The sequence below is a fragment of the Macrobrachium nipponense genome, chromosome 6 (assembly GCF_015104395.2).
Source record: "Macrobrachium nipponense isolate FS-2020 chromosome 6, ASM1510439v2, whole genome shotgun sequence".
Lineage (NCBI taxonomy): Eukaryota > Metazoa > Arthropoda > Malacostraca > Decapoda > Palaemonidae > Macrobrachium > Macrobrachium nipponense.
Window position 1 is genome coordinate 36,703,284 of NC_061108.1, and position 16,368 is coordinate 36,719,651.

The 16,368-nt window shown below is 34.9% G+C and overlaps 1 protein-coding gene across 12 annotated transcripts in view; it reads right to left on the reverse strand.

The window, feature by feature from the left end:
- The window catches only part of LOC135216890 (voltage-dependent calcium channel type A subunit alpha-1-like), a 638,668-nt gene that overhangs the window by 184,433 nt on the left and 437,867 nt on the right, over positions 1 to 16,368 (reverse strand). For 9 of the 12 annotated variants that reach the window (XM_064252414.1, XM_064252423.1, XM_064252418.1 and 6 more), the window contains exons 14-18: positions 14,402 to 14,529; positions 13,851 to 14,073; positions 12,790 to 12,994; positions 11,621 to 11,839; positions 3,331 to 3,437 (exon numbers count right to left, since the gene is read on the reverse strand). In XM_064252414.1, the coding sequence (XP_064108484.1) occupies positions 3,331 to 3,437; positions 11,621 to 11,839; positions 12,790 to 12,994; positions 13,851 to 14,073; positions 14,402 to 14,529 (882 nt within the window). The remainder of the gene's footprint in view (positions 1 to 3,330; positions 3,438 to 11,620; positions 11,840 to 12,789; positions 12,995 to 13,850; positions 14,074 to 14,401; positions 14,530 to 16,368) is intronic. The other 3 variants (XM_064252425.1, XM_064252417.1, XM_064252416.1) reach the window with 1 other exon arrangement.

Below are 16,368 nucleotides of genomic sequence, written 5' to 3' on the forward strand. Positions count from 1 at the left end.
AAACAAATTCTATATATTAAAATCAATGGCTGATTAAAGCTGTAAATTTAGCACTCTAAAGACCAGACAAGTTTAAGAATTTACATAAAGTAATAATAGTTTAAGGAGGACATGGAATACCTATTCAGTGATGTTAACACCATCTCTTCTTTTTCCAGTTAGTTTATGCTTTGCTCTGTAGTAGGATAATACTTTGTATCCAGGGAAGAATGACCAAGCCTTATATAAGACAGTGGTTCTTTGGTTTGTATATAATGATATACATCTTAATTAGCTAAATTCTTGTTTGCATGGAGATAAGAAGCGATGTCTTCTTTGAGTTGTGTTTAAATGACTTTTGATTTAAAGACCCTCAATCTATCTGCCTCATATACTCATTAAGTTCATACTAGAAGCCACAGCATCTGTTTATTTAAATTTAATGCTCAAATGGCCTTTGGCAGTTAATGCTTGTGAACAGTGAAAGTATTCTTTCTATGATATTTTAGGCAAACTATTACACATGAGATACAGATAAAACAAACTACATACACCTAAACAAAAATATGGCTTTCATAATTACTAAAAGTCATATGAAAATGACTAAAAACCCTTTTGCAATACTGTTTCCCCCCACCCCAGAAAAAGACCTTTTCTTATTGGGACTTTGAATCTTCCACTAATGCATTTAACTACTTTCACGCTGATTTATCATACTCTATATAGCTAGAATACGGGAATTATATTTAAATAAATAGGAAGAAAGGAAGCAGTTTTACACTAGCAAAATATATACAAAACTATCTACATTACAATTAAGACAAGAGATAATATATCATGAACATTAAAAAAATACTGAGGAATAATCAACTTTACAGAAACCTCATCAAAGGAATCTCCAAGTCTAAAAAACAATGAAAACCTTGAAGAAAACTAAATTGTTTCATGTTCCATAGATACATGCCTCAGACCCTAGCTAAGGTAGACAAACTAAATCCCTGAGAACTGTCCAAATGATTAAAAAAAAGATTAAGACCTTACCAAACAAGGGAATTATAAATTGTAAATTTATTACAACTGGATGTCAGGAGCCATTGTTTACATAATTCATGGCCATGCTTGATACTGTCATATTCCATATATACAACGAATGTGCAACACCACCAAGAATTGTAGACATTTCTGAATTGGTAACAAAACAGTCATGGTACTTTTTGAGGAGAACAAAGTGAAAACTTTGGGAGTAGTTCTGGTTTGAGTGTAATCTGTAAGTTTGAAGATGTCTACTCAGTCCCAAACCATGAAGATGTTTCTGACAATTCTCTTATGGGAAATACATACGGAGCAAAATGACAGTAGGCGGGTTTGCATAATCTAATTTCTTAACAGGTGACATCAAGTTCTCTCACCAAGCACAAGTGAATACACATATCTCTTCTATATTTTTCCTGCCAAGAACGTATTTTTTCATGAGTCAGGAACAAAGGCCAGAAGTACATGAACGGACAATTGCACATACAACTTGCATTTAACAGGTTCATTTATTCTCCAAAACCTTGCTAATATAAGAAAAGAAACTCTCTGTTGGGTTCCTTCAATAGGCTCTGCATTGACCTTTGAACACTTGATAGGGGTTTTCTTGCTTGAAGATGCATCAGTAATATTAGCTTTCTGGTTGAGAATGAGATGAAGTGTCAAAAATCAAGCAATTTGGGAAGTAAACTACTATGAGACTAGTGAAAGAACATAGAGACATCTTTGAGATGAGACTATCTGCACAAGAGGGCTCTCGTACCTGATACAGGTTTGATGGGCACAGTATTGTTGCCATTAGCATGAAATGTTTGAGTTTGGGGAGGTTAGATAAATTCAACATGAATGTTTGATACCAGAAGGTGTAGAGAGTTTGTGTGAAGTGAACCTGATCAGGAAGCATCGGGCATACTTGAAGCCTTCAGGGGGGATATTTCAAAAGTTCAAGATAAGTGTACCCTTCTTGTAGGGTCCAGAATGCTTTGGGCATGGTTACCTTTAGTGTTCTGGATATCAAAATTTGATCAGCATTCTCATTTGCAGGGATGGAGGGAAACCGTGCATGTACTTCTATGTCCAGTTATGTTTAGTTTTCCCAAGTGAAGTAAATTCATATATATATATGATATATATCATATATATATACTATATGTATCACGGATACATAGAGAGACAGAGTGGTGTGAAGCAAAAATGTCCGCCAGAACCAATAATATTTAACATATGTAAGTCCCATTTGTTACACACTTAAGGATAATGGATATGATGTCCATTTGCATTTAAGATTGAAAGAGGGATTATTCAATATTAGAGCATCAGGCCAAAGAGAAATACTGATTTTCTAGTGGCAGGTTTGTTTTTATCTTATGATGCTGCCACTGTGCACATAATGAAACATGCTCACAAGACTGTTTCTTATACATTTTTTCAGAAACATGGGAAATCTTTGACCTCACCATTAGTTAAGATGTTGACCAAAAAAAGGAGTTATGGTCTATTACACTTCCTACACATTGGCCTGATTATGCACACCTGCTTAAGAGACTTAATAGCTCTCACTGTTGCTGCTTTACAAAGAGCCTTAGGATACAGTGGTCTCACACAATGCCAATTTTCGAGTTCATCAACAGTGTAATTTCTGGCCCAACTTATGCCCACTTAAGAAGGTGACATCACCGGGTATGTCTTTTTAAAGGAATGGATAATAGGCTAATTCCAAAGAAAATACTGTATGAAGAAATACAGAGGGGGAAAGAGGAGTTGAATGACCTCTTTTGAGTTTTGCTGACTCTTTGAAATGTGATCACTAATGTAAAATAAATGACTAGGGAGATTGATTGGGTAGACTTCCAGGGACCAAAGTCTCAGGAGACAGAGTCAGAGAGGGCTGTTGTGTTGGTAAAGAGAGGGGGTGGATGTGTGAAGAGGGGACGCTTGTGGAGCGGTATAAATGCTGCATATATCATACACAAATTAGTGTGCTATGTACAATATGGAACTTCCCAGTGATAGTTGGGTAACTGTCTCAGTCTCTGTTAAGCAACACTATTAATAAAAGCAGCCATTTGATTTTGATTTTGTCTAACTGTAATAAGCTATTGAAGTGTTGGTAAAGCCTGATAAGTTTTGTATTCCATATAAACGCAAAACTTTCACCACCAATTAAGTAAAAAACATCTGATTTCAATTCATTCTTCCTTTGTTTACAATTACTGAATAATTGCAACGTAGTAAAGAGGAAGACAACTAACGTTAATGCAAAAATATAGTCCGCATCTCCAAACGAAAACAGCTAAAAACCATTAGAATAATACTTACTTCATTTTTTCGCCACCAGGAGAAGGAGGACAAATTTCAACCTTCGGTGGTCCATCTGCGCTATTCTGCAGAGCCTCGAGCTCCTTCTCCAGCTCCGCTTGTTGCTTCTGTAAAGGTAAAATACTTTCAAGATCTCCTCATTTTAAAGACTGATGGTATGACAGGATCCAGTCAAAACCATTTAGAAAGAAGTTGTAGCAAATGTTCTCACAGGGTTAAGGGGGGAAAATAGTTTTGTATTTTGACGTCACATCAGATACTGTGTGTGCTATGTCTTGTGTTTCTAATGATGGATTTCTTTAGATAAAGATCCAAACACAGGAATAATAGTAGTGTAGTCTTCTTGCTTTTTTACTGAAATGGCATGCCAAAATTCAGCTGATATGAAGATACGGGAATACTGTAAGTCGTTGCCAAGGTAAACCTTGAAACAGCATCAACTAAAAGATTAAAAGACAATTTATGTTCATTTTTGATAAAAAAAAGTTACTCTAGGAAAACGTAAATGACAGGAAATATATCACACATGATGTTCATCACTCAAAATATCGCTCTGTGGAAAATTTGGTGTATCTAAATGACTGTTAGAAAAAGCCTGTTTAGATCTTATTATTTGAAACTACTATTGTTGAAGGGAACAATTTTTGAAATACAAATGCTTCCGTTTTTAAAACAGTTTAAAGATGGCTATAAACAGTTTTAGAATTATTATGTTAAGCAATTGAATAAATATTCTTAAGTAAATGAAATGAAAAAAAATCAATTATAAAATAGTATGTAATTATACTTTTATAAAATTTGTAAAATCTCAGGGTATGAGACAAATGCGGCACATACTCAAAAACATTTAAGGGATGCCTACCAAGCATTTATATTGAAAATCTTTTGACGTTCATATATTTTTCCTGTTTGAAGTTAAATATTAAAATGAGTTAATTGAAAAAAGCAAAATAGAAAACACCACTACAGTTCAAGAATTTCAAAACTCCAAATGGTTAAAATGAGTTCATTGAATGCAAATGACTTAATTCCAAAAATGATTTAATTGAGAAACTTGCGGGTATGTTCTCATACAGTATTCAAGAATACAATCCACTAAAGGCGGAAGATTCTTGTGACAAGCTCTGTGAACAACATTTGCCTAAGGTTGTTTTTCTAATAGTTTTGGTTAAATCCTACTACACAGCAATCCATTTTGGGATTTAGCGTCAAAATTTCTTAGGGGACAACCAAAAGGGGACTGGGAAATACATAAGTTACTTTGGAATTCATGCTTTTGTCCAATCAAGACAATGAAAGAAATTTAATCAAATATTGGTTATATCAAAAGACTAACTCCAAAAATCATGAAAATCGCAAGATTAAAAGCTCAATATTTCAAAAGGGACATTGCTTTCTGAGGTTATGAAAAACTTACTTGGATAAAACTTTACAAAAAAATGATCAACAGCTAAATCATAAAGCTATCTCAGATCAAGCACTACAGGGCCGCAAGCTTTGGTGGTACTCTAGGCTGTTACACACACTGACTAGATGGATGTATTTCATGGTACAGCTTTACAAAAACAAAAGCTATGGTTCCAAATTTCCTTGTCCAGTGCTATTGTCATCAGAAAAATCTAACTCAACAGCAATTTTCGAAAAATTCTGATTCTAACATTTCATATGTTCATGCAAATGCGCGCATGGTCTATCTGGTTGGAGGGTGCGTGCAGAATATGAACTTTTGAGCATTTGAAAAATATGGCTACTTAGAAAGTGGAAGAAATAGTAATGAAAGATTTCCAATCATCATATGTAGATTTATATATACATACATATACACATATACTATGGATATAGTTTTTTTCTCGAGATCAAAAGTTCTTTTTGCAACACCCATACACTACACAGCAAGGGAAAGCATTCTTCACTAATTCTGATCTGGTGATGGGAAAAGGATACAGGAAATAAGGGAGAAGATCTGGAAGAGGTGACAGAACACTGAGGAAGCACTAAACATTTATCATGAAATGCACTGCCAGGGAAGCCTTGCCATCTACAAGGATTATGTCAATGGACCACTAATTATGACACATCCGATTTAGGACCATAGTGGCTAATCTATGTGAGAAATGAGCCTCAAGTGGTCATCATCAAAAGGTCAAAACCAGTGTTCATGTTTTAATTCTGTAAGACTTGGATGGGAGCACTACTTTGAAAGCTTTACACCTATGGCTCTAAGAACACAATGACTACAGTGACACCAATGTTACACATAGGATATAATCTGTGCAAGATATCACTGGTAGAATGTGTTTTGTGCATTTTAGCATAAATACTCTGTTTAAATGAAAAAAAATCTCCACGTGTAAATTAAGATAAATTAAGATCAAGAATGAATCAAGAAAGACACATTTAAAAGGGAAAATATATAAACAGATAACCATATTGAAGAAAACACAGAAAATGGCCAACAGTCCAAAACAGTAGTTGAATGTAGGACAGTTGTGTGTTGATCAGATGTGTTAGACGGTAGTTGTGTAGGTTACCGTCAGTTCCGGGCAAGCAGACAGAAATGAGAAAAATATTCAGTAAAAAAACTGATAATTCTTCCACACAAACAATGGCCTTTAATTAAAACTCGTAAAATTTTCACTTCCGCCTTCTACCAAAAATTTTGATTGGAAATTCTACAAGGTCTAAGAAAGCTCTAAATCACTTGCTGATGTAGCTTGTAAAAAGGTATTTTCTACAATGCATATTATAGCAATTAAAAACAGTAATACTGGTATCAAAAGAAAAAGGAGAGTATAGTAATAAGATAGTACAGCAATCTGTAATAAACAAAAACAAGGAACTTTTCTCCAAAAGGCAGAAATTGCCAGTTTCCTTTAAACAAATAATAACCTGAAAAATCTTAAGAATATAACTAATAAAAAGATTTTACTTGTGATCTTTAATTCACGTAATTCATATTCCTACAGCAAAATCACAAAATTTCTGCGTAAGTGCCTAAAGAAGCATTACTTATTTGTCAAGGTTTAACTCAAAAATTAGGTATTGTTAACAATTCATGCTCTGCACTTACAACGAAAAGAAAAACGGTCAGTCAGTCCACAAGGAAGTGTGTTCATGGGTTTAATCATCCACATTTAATGTTTACTCGTCCATACATGCGAGTCTGTTCACCCTAAGTTTGTGTGTCTATTTATGAAGCATCCTTGGTAATTTAACAAGCGTAAAGTTTCCCTGGTATTCTATCCAGTGGTTACATATCTAAAAGATTTGGGTCCCGTTTGTTTTATTCATTGAGGATAAAACAAATTTGGTGAAATTACAAAATGTCAATGGCATGTGTGTTGTCCACTAAAAGATCCCATTCTGAGGGAGAAGAAGGGATATATAATCCTCTTGTATCTGTCCTAAAATATATTAATCAGGGCCGAATAACATTTTATTCCTTTAATTTTCAAAAATGAAAATCTCAATGCTTATGAGACAAAATCAAAGTAATTGTTCATGAGCTGTATGATGCTTCAAAGAAAATTTTCCATAAAAATCAGGGAAGTATTAATAGCATATACTACAGTTGACATCCAAATGGCTAATACTTTGTACTTAGGAAAGAGTGACGTATTACCCATAGCTGCAAAGTAAGAGAAAATGACGAAAGTTGGGAACTCCTCAAGTGTTTTTTAATCATCTTCCATCACTTGCACTCTTGTACATTCCTAAAGTATCTTTCTAATACACTTGGTGGCAGTATACAAAAAGTGTATATGAACTCCCGGCTTCAAACATGTAGATTGGACTTGGTGTAACGTAATTGTTATGCAGAAGGAAGGTGGGAGAAGAACAAATTTATGCTAATTATTTATATCAGATTTATGATTAAATGACGTTTCTATGGAGATTGTCTCTCAAGGCCATTACTTTTCTTTTCTATGGGAAGCCTTTCAAAATGTACAATATTCTTTACAATTATGTACATGATACTAAAGATGATTTATCCTGACAATATCAGAACTTATAATGAAGTGGTGTTCCTACTTAGTTAATCCTGTTAAAAATGACAACTGCATTTTTTAAATGTTTGCGATCATACACGCTGCAAATACATTCAAACATAATTAGAAACACACCACTCATCTGTAAGGCACAGAAGTATGATGCACATCACAAATATAAAAGAAAATTGCCCTCTGTGCCTACATCAAGACGTATATTAAATGATATGCAAGCACTCACACACATTATATATAAATACACACACATACACAATATATATATATAATATATAAATATTATATATATATAGATATATATTATATATATAAATGTATATTATGTATAATATATATCATATATAGAATATATATAATATATAATATATAATATATAAATATATATAATTACAGGCCAGTCCCCTGCTATTGGCGGGTTCCATTCCTGGGGGTGTGCCAATAAGCATAAACCGCCAGTAACAGAGACTCAGGGATTTATGGTGCAATAATGGTGCTTATGGCACTGATAACCAGTTATTTGCACCATAAGCACCCTTATGGTGCCGATAACTGGAACTCATTCTGTTATTGCGCCATAAATTTCCAATTTTATGGCGCTAGACAATCCCCATAAATCCTAATTGCTGATAACCAAATCCACCAATAACAGAGTCTACCAATAACCCTGGACTGCCTGTATATATATATATATATATATATATATATAATATATATATTTATATATATATATATATCTATATATATATATATATATATTATATAAATATATATATATATATATATTAATATTATATATATATATATATCTATATAATATAAATACATATATAATATAATACATATATATATATATATATATATATATATAATATATATATAATATATATATATTAGATATATATATATATATATATATATATATATAATATATACACCCAATATCCTTGTGACATCCTACTTAGCCTCAGCTGGCTTGTGTGGTACATGTCATCTCACATTAAAAGTAATTAATAATCTTACTGAACTACTATTACCATATATAGCATTATCTTGAAAAAATTTTAATCTATTAAAACTTATGGAAATAAGGACATTCTCTCTCTCTCTCTCTCTCTCTCTCTCTCTCTCTCTCTCTCTCTCTCTCTCTATCTTCTCTCTCTCTCTCTCCTCTCTCTTCACTTCTTCATTCTTTAAATGTGTAAAGAATTGCAGCATATCAATAAATACTTTTATTCCATGACAAAATAGTCACCATTTCACAATCAGTAAAGTAATGAGATTATAATAACTAAAACTGAAATTAAAGAAGACTAATGACTTTAGGCTGTGTGAAATAGGTAAATGGCTGTTCAATCTTCCTTTCCATCTCTCTTACCAAGAAAAATTCTTGATATGGAGATAAGAATCAGTCCTATTTCTCCCTAAATGTTATGTAATTGTTGTTTGTGAAACAACAGTTAATGATTTACAAAAATATCCTTCATAAATAATGAGGACTGTCAGTGATTAAATAATGTAGATGAAATGATGCCTATTGTCTGTACATATCTGAGAATATGGCATTACTATGGTAGGTACTACATAATGATGTGCTTATAATTTATATCTGTGGGTACAATATATTGAAATTTAAATATTTTACAGCTGATAACTTTATTTCGCATCAGTGTTAGCAACACTAACTATATGATGTAGCAGGAACTGCTAAAATATTTAACTCTACCAAAGGAAATGTTTGCTATTTACACTATTCTTGTTACGGAATAAGTTTTTCTTTATTGCCACTGATATTTTGACTAAAAACCTCTTACCTTCATCAAATATCTGTCCTCATTTATTAGAGATGTTCAACTTACAAACATTGTGTTTACTGAGAACAGCAGAAATGAATCTGACAATCCCAAGGCTAGCTCATTGCCCTTATTAAGCTTAATCTCTCAAAGAATTGATAAAAATTCCCTCTCTTTTATATATTATCATTGCCAGTCAGAGCAAAGAGTTCTAGTCCTAAATAAAATGGGAAAACAAGAGCCACCAGCATCCACAAAACTATCGAGGTACCCTGGGAATGGGTTGCTATAAAAAAACCATACAAAATTTCATGGGGTGAAGAGTGACAGACACCCTTTGCCTAAAAACTATTGTTTAAGAATCCAATTCATGATAACCAATCAGTTGTCTCACTGATGGAAGGCAATGGAACAACAAGAAATAGAATAATTTAATAGAATAATAGAATAATAGAATAATAAAATAACAAAACATCACAAAAATCTTTTACTGTTATCAACACGATATCCTAAAACCTGGCGGAAAGGAGAGGTAAGAGAAGATTCTCATGAAGCAGCACCAATTCCCATACCAGTAGAAGTGGATAAGTCCCAAGGAAATAGTTTGGAGGCATTTCCTGGTACAGCAATTTAAGGACATTCTCCACAAAGAAGTGCCTTGCAGGCCATTGCATAATACTCTTACAATAATTGTGAAAAAGAGAGACAGAATATACTTGTTCCCCTCTTTCTTTTAGGTTTACATCTATTTTGAACCATAGTTTATTCAAGGAAAGAGTCAAAAATAGGAAGGCTTTGAGAATTTCCATGTATGATTTGCAGACTTTGGATGCCTGCCCACAGGGAGCTGTAACAATTGCAAAGGATAGATGGGTAAAGATAATACCCTAACAAGGGGTCGTAAATTCTCCAAGAGCCAAGACGAAAGACAAGCCTTCTGTATTCTTTGAAGTAAGGAGAGCGATACCTTGGAGGATCTAAATTTCATTTTTCTTTTTACTCCTCTGAAAGAGTGAAAAGTTCCTCCTGATTTGAGTTTAGACTGCATGCACTATGACCACCTCTATGTTGTTAAGCAGTACTTAAATAAAATACGCAGTAGGTCTCTTTGATGGTAAAATGATCTATTTTTGAGCCAGGAGCCAAGTTTGTGATGGATCTCAATGAATGAGCATCTAGACATATGTACCATAAGCTATTGGTAGGTTGCTTAAATCAGTGAGAACATTTCATAATTTGGTGATTTATACAATCAAAAGGAAGCAAATCCCTTACAAATAAAAGTTGTGCATTGTTACTGTATTTGAAGTGTGATGAAGACCCTAATTTAATTTAACCACAGTATACATATTCAATAAAGCAAATCTAAGGCTCCTCTTGGGAAGGGAAAGAATGAGAACATGAATTACAGAGGTTAACAGTAATGATCTCTTTGCTTTTTAAGTAAAGCAAAGGATCCACAAGAGCCACAAATTCAAAGATGGCCACAGTGAGAGACTTCAGTTTGCTGAAGGGCCAGACAATCACTGATTACTCAATCTTCAACTGGGATTCCAGGCTGATGGCTTATGACGTTAATCACATTTATGGCTCATTACCAGACATGTCACTAAATGTAACAGAGATCTTCCCACAAAGAAGAACCTTACACCCTGTATTTTGCTCATCAACATAGTGACCCTATTTTATCAAGCTAAAACATTACAGAAACTCAATATAAAATTTTTTGGAATAAGCCTTCATCTCCCTAATTTATAATGAGCTATGAATTCAAAAACTAAATCTGCCGTGACTGATCAATCACAGCAGACTGAGCAGTCTTCTACAGTCTGGGAATATCAATGGATTTCTAAAATCAGTTTCATGTATGGGTAAATGTGTGATGCAGCTCCCAACAAAGATTCTCTTCTTCATTAAATTTCCCACATGACATGTATTTGTGAAATAAAGGAGCCCTATTTAAGATAACTCTGACATAAGCAAGCCAGTTTGATTGGTTGCTCTCCCGCCTTAAGGCCACAGCAGAGAAAAGGACTCTGAAAAAAGGGCCCTTAAGATGTTATCTATTAACTACTTCCGAGAATTTGATACCTGCAACAGGGCAGGGGTGAGAAACTATAGAGCTTTCCAAGCCTACATTTCTTAAGATGATGTCAAATGCAAAGATCCCTCCTAAATATTATTTTTAATAATACTCTCCATCACAGTGAAAATGGATATCAGGTTCGAAAGCATAAACTTGAAACGTTTTTCACAGACTAGGTTATTCTTCCCTTGGTGAAAATCAATTACTTGTGTGCCTTGATTCTAGTGACCTATCCTCACTAACATAAAAAATTGCAATTGAGTAACCTTTTATACTCATCCACTTACAAAATGTTAAAATTAGGAATATAAGCAATATCAATATAAACGATTTGTTTGTACCTCACTCACACCTAACCACAAATACACACTATATAGAAGGACTTTGAAATTATCAATAAAACAGACCTCCTTATCTTCCTCCTCCTGCTCCTCTTCAGCAGCTGTTAGTTCTTGAGCATTTGCCAAGTTGTCCACAGCAATAGCCAAGAACACATTCAGCAGCGTGTAGTTACCAAAGATCACAAGGATGATGAAGTAAAGGCTGTAGATCATACCAGACTTGGTACCTCCCTGGGATGCAATGCCATAGTACATCACCTCGTTCCAATCCTCACCTGTTAGGATCTGAAAAATCAAAATAAATGTGTTCTCTTTCGATCTTTATTTTTCATCATAATATCTCAATTTCAGCCAACACTACAATTGTCATTACCATTTTTACAATTGTCACTTTTATAGTTACAATGATTATGTATAAGCAGTATGATATTAGTTTATGGGTGAATTTGTGGACATAATAGCCAAGGAATAATTCAGAATTAGTGATCTGTACTGGCATTTGGGAGTAAATATAGCAGATGACTAGGATGAAAGGAGTCACAATAAGTGAAGCAAGAAAAGTAGTAAAATATGTGTAAAAGATTAGGAAGATACTTGGAGCACCTATGGAACCCATGGTGGGAATGTATGAAGGGTTGGTTGAGCCTGTTCCCCTTTACGGGAGTGAATTAAGTATGTTGAATGTAAATGAAAGGAAAAGGGCTGAAGCTGTTTCAAAGATTTGTTAAAATAGGATATGTGATGCACCAATTTCTGAAATGGTGGGTAAATATGAAGACACAAAGAAAATTAAATAGTTATCATAGGTGATAAGGTGGATCAAGTTGTTTAGAGATGGTTTGCTTATGGGGAAAGAATGAATTGCAGTAATTCACAAGTACTATCAGGGTAGCAAAAGAAAGCAAAATAAAGTACAAAACATAAAGGGGTTCAAAGCACTTCTGATGAGTCTTGTGTGTAAAAGTAAGAATCAAGTAATGTAGCGGAATTTTTGTTTTTTTGCTTTTGTATGGGGTTCATCCCATACTCAAATCTATTCATGCCAATTATGACAGTCATATTCTGCATATATCTAGTCCTAATCACTGTATCTATTAAGTGCTGCTTATACATCCGTTCCTAGTAGGTTTGTGGAAAAGGACATGTAATTTTCAATTAAGAACACTGTAAGAATCATGATAAATAATATTGAAATATCTGTTATTAACTAATCTAAAATATGAAGTAACAGTTACCTGAAAGACTGTGAGGAGAGCTATGGAAAAGGTGTTGAAATTGGCAGCTGGTGTCCCCTCAGGAAAATTGAAGGAACCACCAAACAGTTGCATTCCAAGAAGAGCAAAGATGAGGATGAACAGGAAGAGCAGGAACAACAGAGAAATGATAGAACGCATTGAACTCAACAAAGAAATCACCAAATTTCTTAAAGACGCCCAATACCTGGAAAGATATGACATTGCATTAGATTAGGTATCAAGAGAATTTTAATTCTAAATTTGAGGAAAATGATAATTGCCTAACAGAGCTGGTAAGAGTTTGTGACAAGTATTTAATCTTATGACACAATTAATGATTGACTTACAGATAATACTATTTTCCTGCATTTATTACTAAAATATGTTACTGACAAGAGTGCTTAACCATAAAAAAATGCTAATGGAACAATATAAGAAAGACGATATTGGCTCATTTTGGCAAAAGGTGCGAACCATGTAAATATCCACGCACCACTTTACATTCTATTTAACATATACACTGTCTTCCAAGCTCCTTATTTAAGAGAAACAATAATTTCGTTCTTCAAATAGGCTTTGTTACTGACTGAGAGAAAAGAAGATGTAATGTATACTCGTCATGATTCAATAGCTCAAAGCACCCTTATATGTACTGTTTATTTACATATTAGAACTGACCTTGTAAAGCATATATTTCATTACATATATGGAAAGAACCAAACTTAGACTTTTCCTTAATTAAGAGCATTTAACCTATCTACAATTACCTAACATTATTTTGAAACTAACACTTGATTTGACTGAAACAAGAGTATTGATACATGTATATGAAAACTTATTGATCATCCAAACCCTATCAGTACAATTTTTGGGGAATTTAGCATTCAAACCATTCTTTTACAGCAGCCTGAACTCTGGCCACAGGATGAATCATGATTTTTCCAAGTGGTAAGCAATTATCACAGAAAATCGGCTCAAAATAATTTGCTATTTTGAAATTTTCATCAACTTAACCATGTTTCATGGTCCAAAGAAAAAAAAGTACCTTAATTATAACTTACTTTGTTACTTTAAATATCCTCAGCAATCTCAAGGCTCTTAGCACCGAAAGACCAAATGATTCGGATTTAAAGTGTGACCAGATGACCTCGAATATCGAGCCACTGATGACGATACAATCGAATCGGTTAAAGGACGATTCAAAGTATATTCTTGGGCCCAGGGCATACATTTTTATAAGCATTTCAGATATGAATAGACCTAGAAATATAAATTCTGCATAGTCTGAAAAAGAAAAAGAAACATTGAAAAGATTACATTGATTAGTTTCAGAGGACACTCTTACATACGTACTAACCCACGTTTACCCTAATCCTACCTTTTAATACGTATATGCACTTAATATATTACAGTTTTGTGGAAACACCAAAATGAAGCACTGCCCAAGCCATTTCTGATGATGTTACTTAACATGGCTAACAATCATCATAGGAAAAAATTTCTTTCAAAATAAAGTTCATGCTCTAGCAAGTTACCAGTTTAAAACTAGAAATGACCAGAGTCTACAGTCACTCGAAAAACCTATAGAAAACTTAATGAAATTAATACATACACAAAAAATGTGTGAGCCATTCTGGTTGGTTATAATGCTCTGCAGCCACACACGCGGTATTCAAAAATACAAGAATAATGACGAACCAATAGAACCACTGTTGCTTCACAGTTCGTCTAATACCAAATCTGAAATAAACAGGGGTAACATGTAGTTTAATGTCATTTATCTATGTATTACAAAACAGAATTAGCTGCTGCAACTTATAAACTAAATAGCTTTACTAGTAGTTATTTAATCAGTAAACTACTTAATCAAACATAATAATTATCTTCAGTTAACTATAAACAATTGCTCAACTAAAAGACACGTAGGCATGGTGAATTACTCGATACAAATAATTACTTATAATATCAGTAAATATCTTCCTTTCTGGGTTCGACCTGTGTCGGCCGGTGAAATGTCCCTGTAGCACATTTCTAGGTATAAATAGATGCTAAATATACCAGAGAAAAAGCTAAATGGAATACTGAAGTTACTACCTCCAGCTCGCTCACCCATAGGGTGTCGGTATAAACACAAGGGCGAGTGGAAGCCACTACCACAGGTTTTCTGCCAATTAGAAGACTCCTCTCAAAACCCTTCTCTAGGTAGGTGTCGTTACAACGACTACTATACGTCTACTTTCTGCTCGCTACTACTACAACTCCCGCCTAAAGGCTTCATTCCTATATTAGCACGCTACAGTGTCCGCCCGTGTTTTTCTCGCTGCCCTCTTCGAGTGTTTTTGGCGAAGCATGTCTGCCCCAGAGCCCCAAGCTTCTTCATCCAAGTTGAGTATTCCATTTTTCGTTTTTGTATCTCATGAGGGCACGATGCATCCCCTTTTTAGCCCTTATTTGCCCCCTTGGTTCTCGTGAACTGGGGTGACGCTCCTTTTATATCCACCATCTTGGGTGCATCATTCGCGGCGTGCGTTTTTTCCCATTGTTATATTATGATGATTTTTACCTCACTGTTTGCATTTCACTGTTTAGACTACTGTTTTCATATACCCCATCATTATTCTAGCTCCTGTCGTTTTCTGGAGCATTGGTTTTAAGAATTTTTTCCTTACGTCGTAGGGCCTAACTCGCTCCTGACATATTCTGAAGTCTCTTCTTATATGTTTATCTTTCGTTATTTTAGCCTTTTGTGGCCCCCTTTTTGTCCTCAGTCTCTCAGGAACGTGTTGGTTTCCCTTCATACGTGCGATTTTATTTTTCATATGTTATATGCGAGTAGTGTGTTTTGGCTCGGCTAGCCTTTAGTACACCAGTTTTTTGTGGAGAGGGTGGTTCCTCTCTCTCTCTCTCGCGCTATTCATGCATGCATTCTTTTAGTGTGTTTTTCGATGTTAGTCAGTAATGCACTTGATTATATGCACGTTTATGATAAATATTCATATTCTTTGTTGAGGTTGGAAGTACTTGCAATGCCCTTCTCTGGCCTACCCGACCAGACCTAGGCTAGGTTTTGGATGGTAGGTTAGGCAGTCCTGCCCCTCTACCCTTTCGGCCCCATCCTTACCGCCTCCTGTCCAGGCTATTATGCTTGCTGGGAGAGTGGTCCAGGACAGAGAGTCCCTCTCGTGTCATGTTTGTAGGGCCTAGACCTATCGTACCTGACCAGATTGGAAGTTTCGATTTTGGAGGGTTTAGTTAGGTTCTATCCGTCCACTTCATGACGTCCTTTGGAGGCCATGCTAGCCTACCTGACCGGATCTGTACCGATCTCGGAGGGTTAGGCTGGGTTCTTGCTGGGTGCGTCCCCCCCTTTCCTCTTTTCGCAGTTCTCCCAGTAATTCCTCATCACTTATTTTATGTTTGTCTTGTTGTGTGTGGCCTGGGCCTTTGCCCCCTTTAGGGTGTCAGTTGGCCTACCGTCTTCTGCTCCCTTTAGTGGTAGGCTAGTTACAGCTCCCGAAAGGTGGTGGGTCACTGATCGGTTGCTGTGGCCAGGCGATCACGACTCGTCCACTCTCCTCC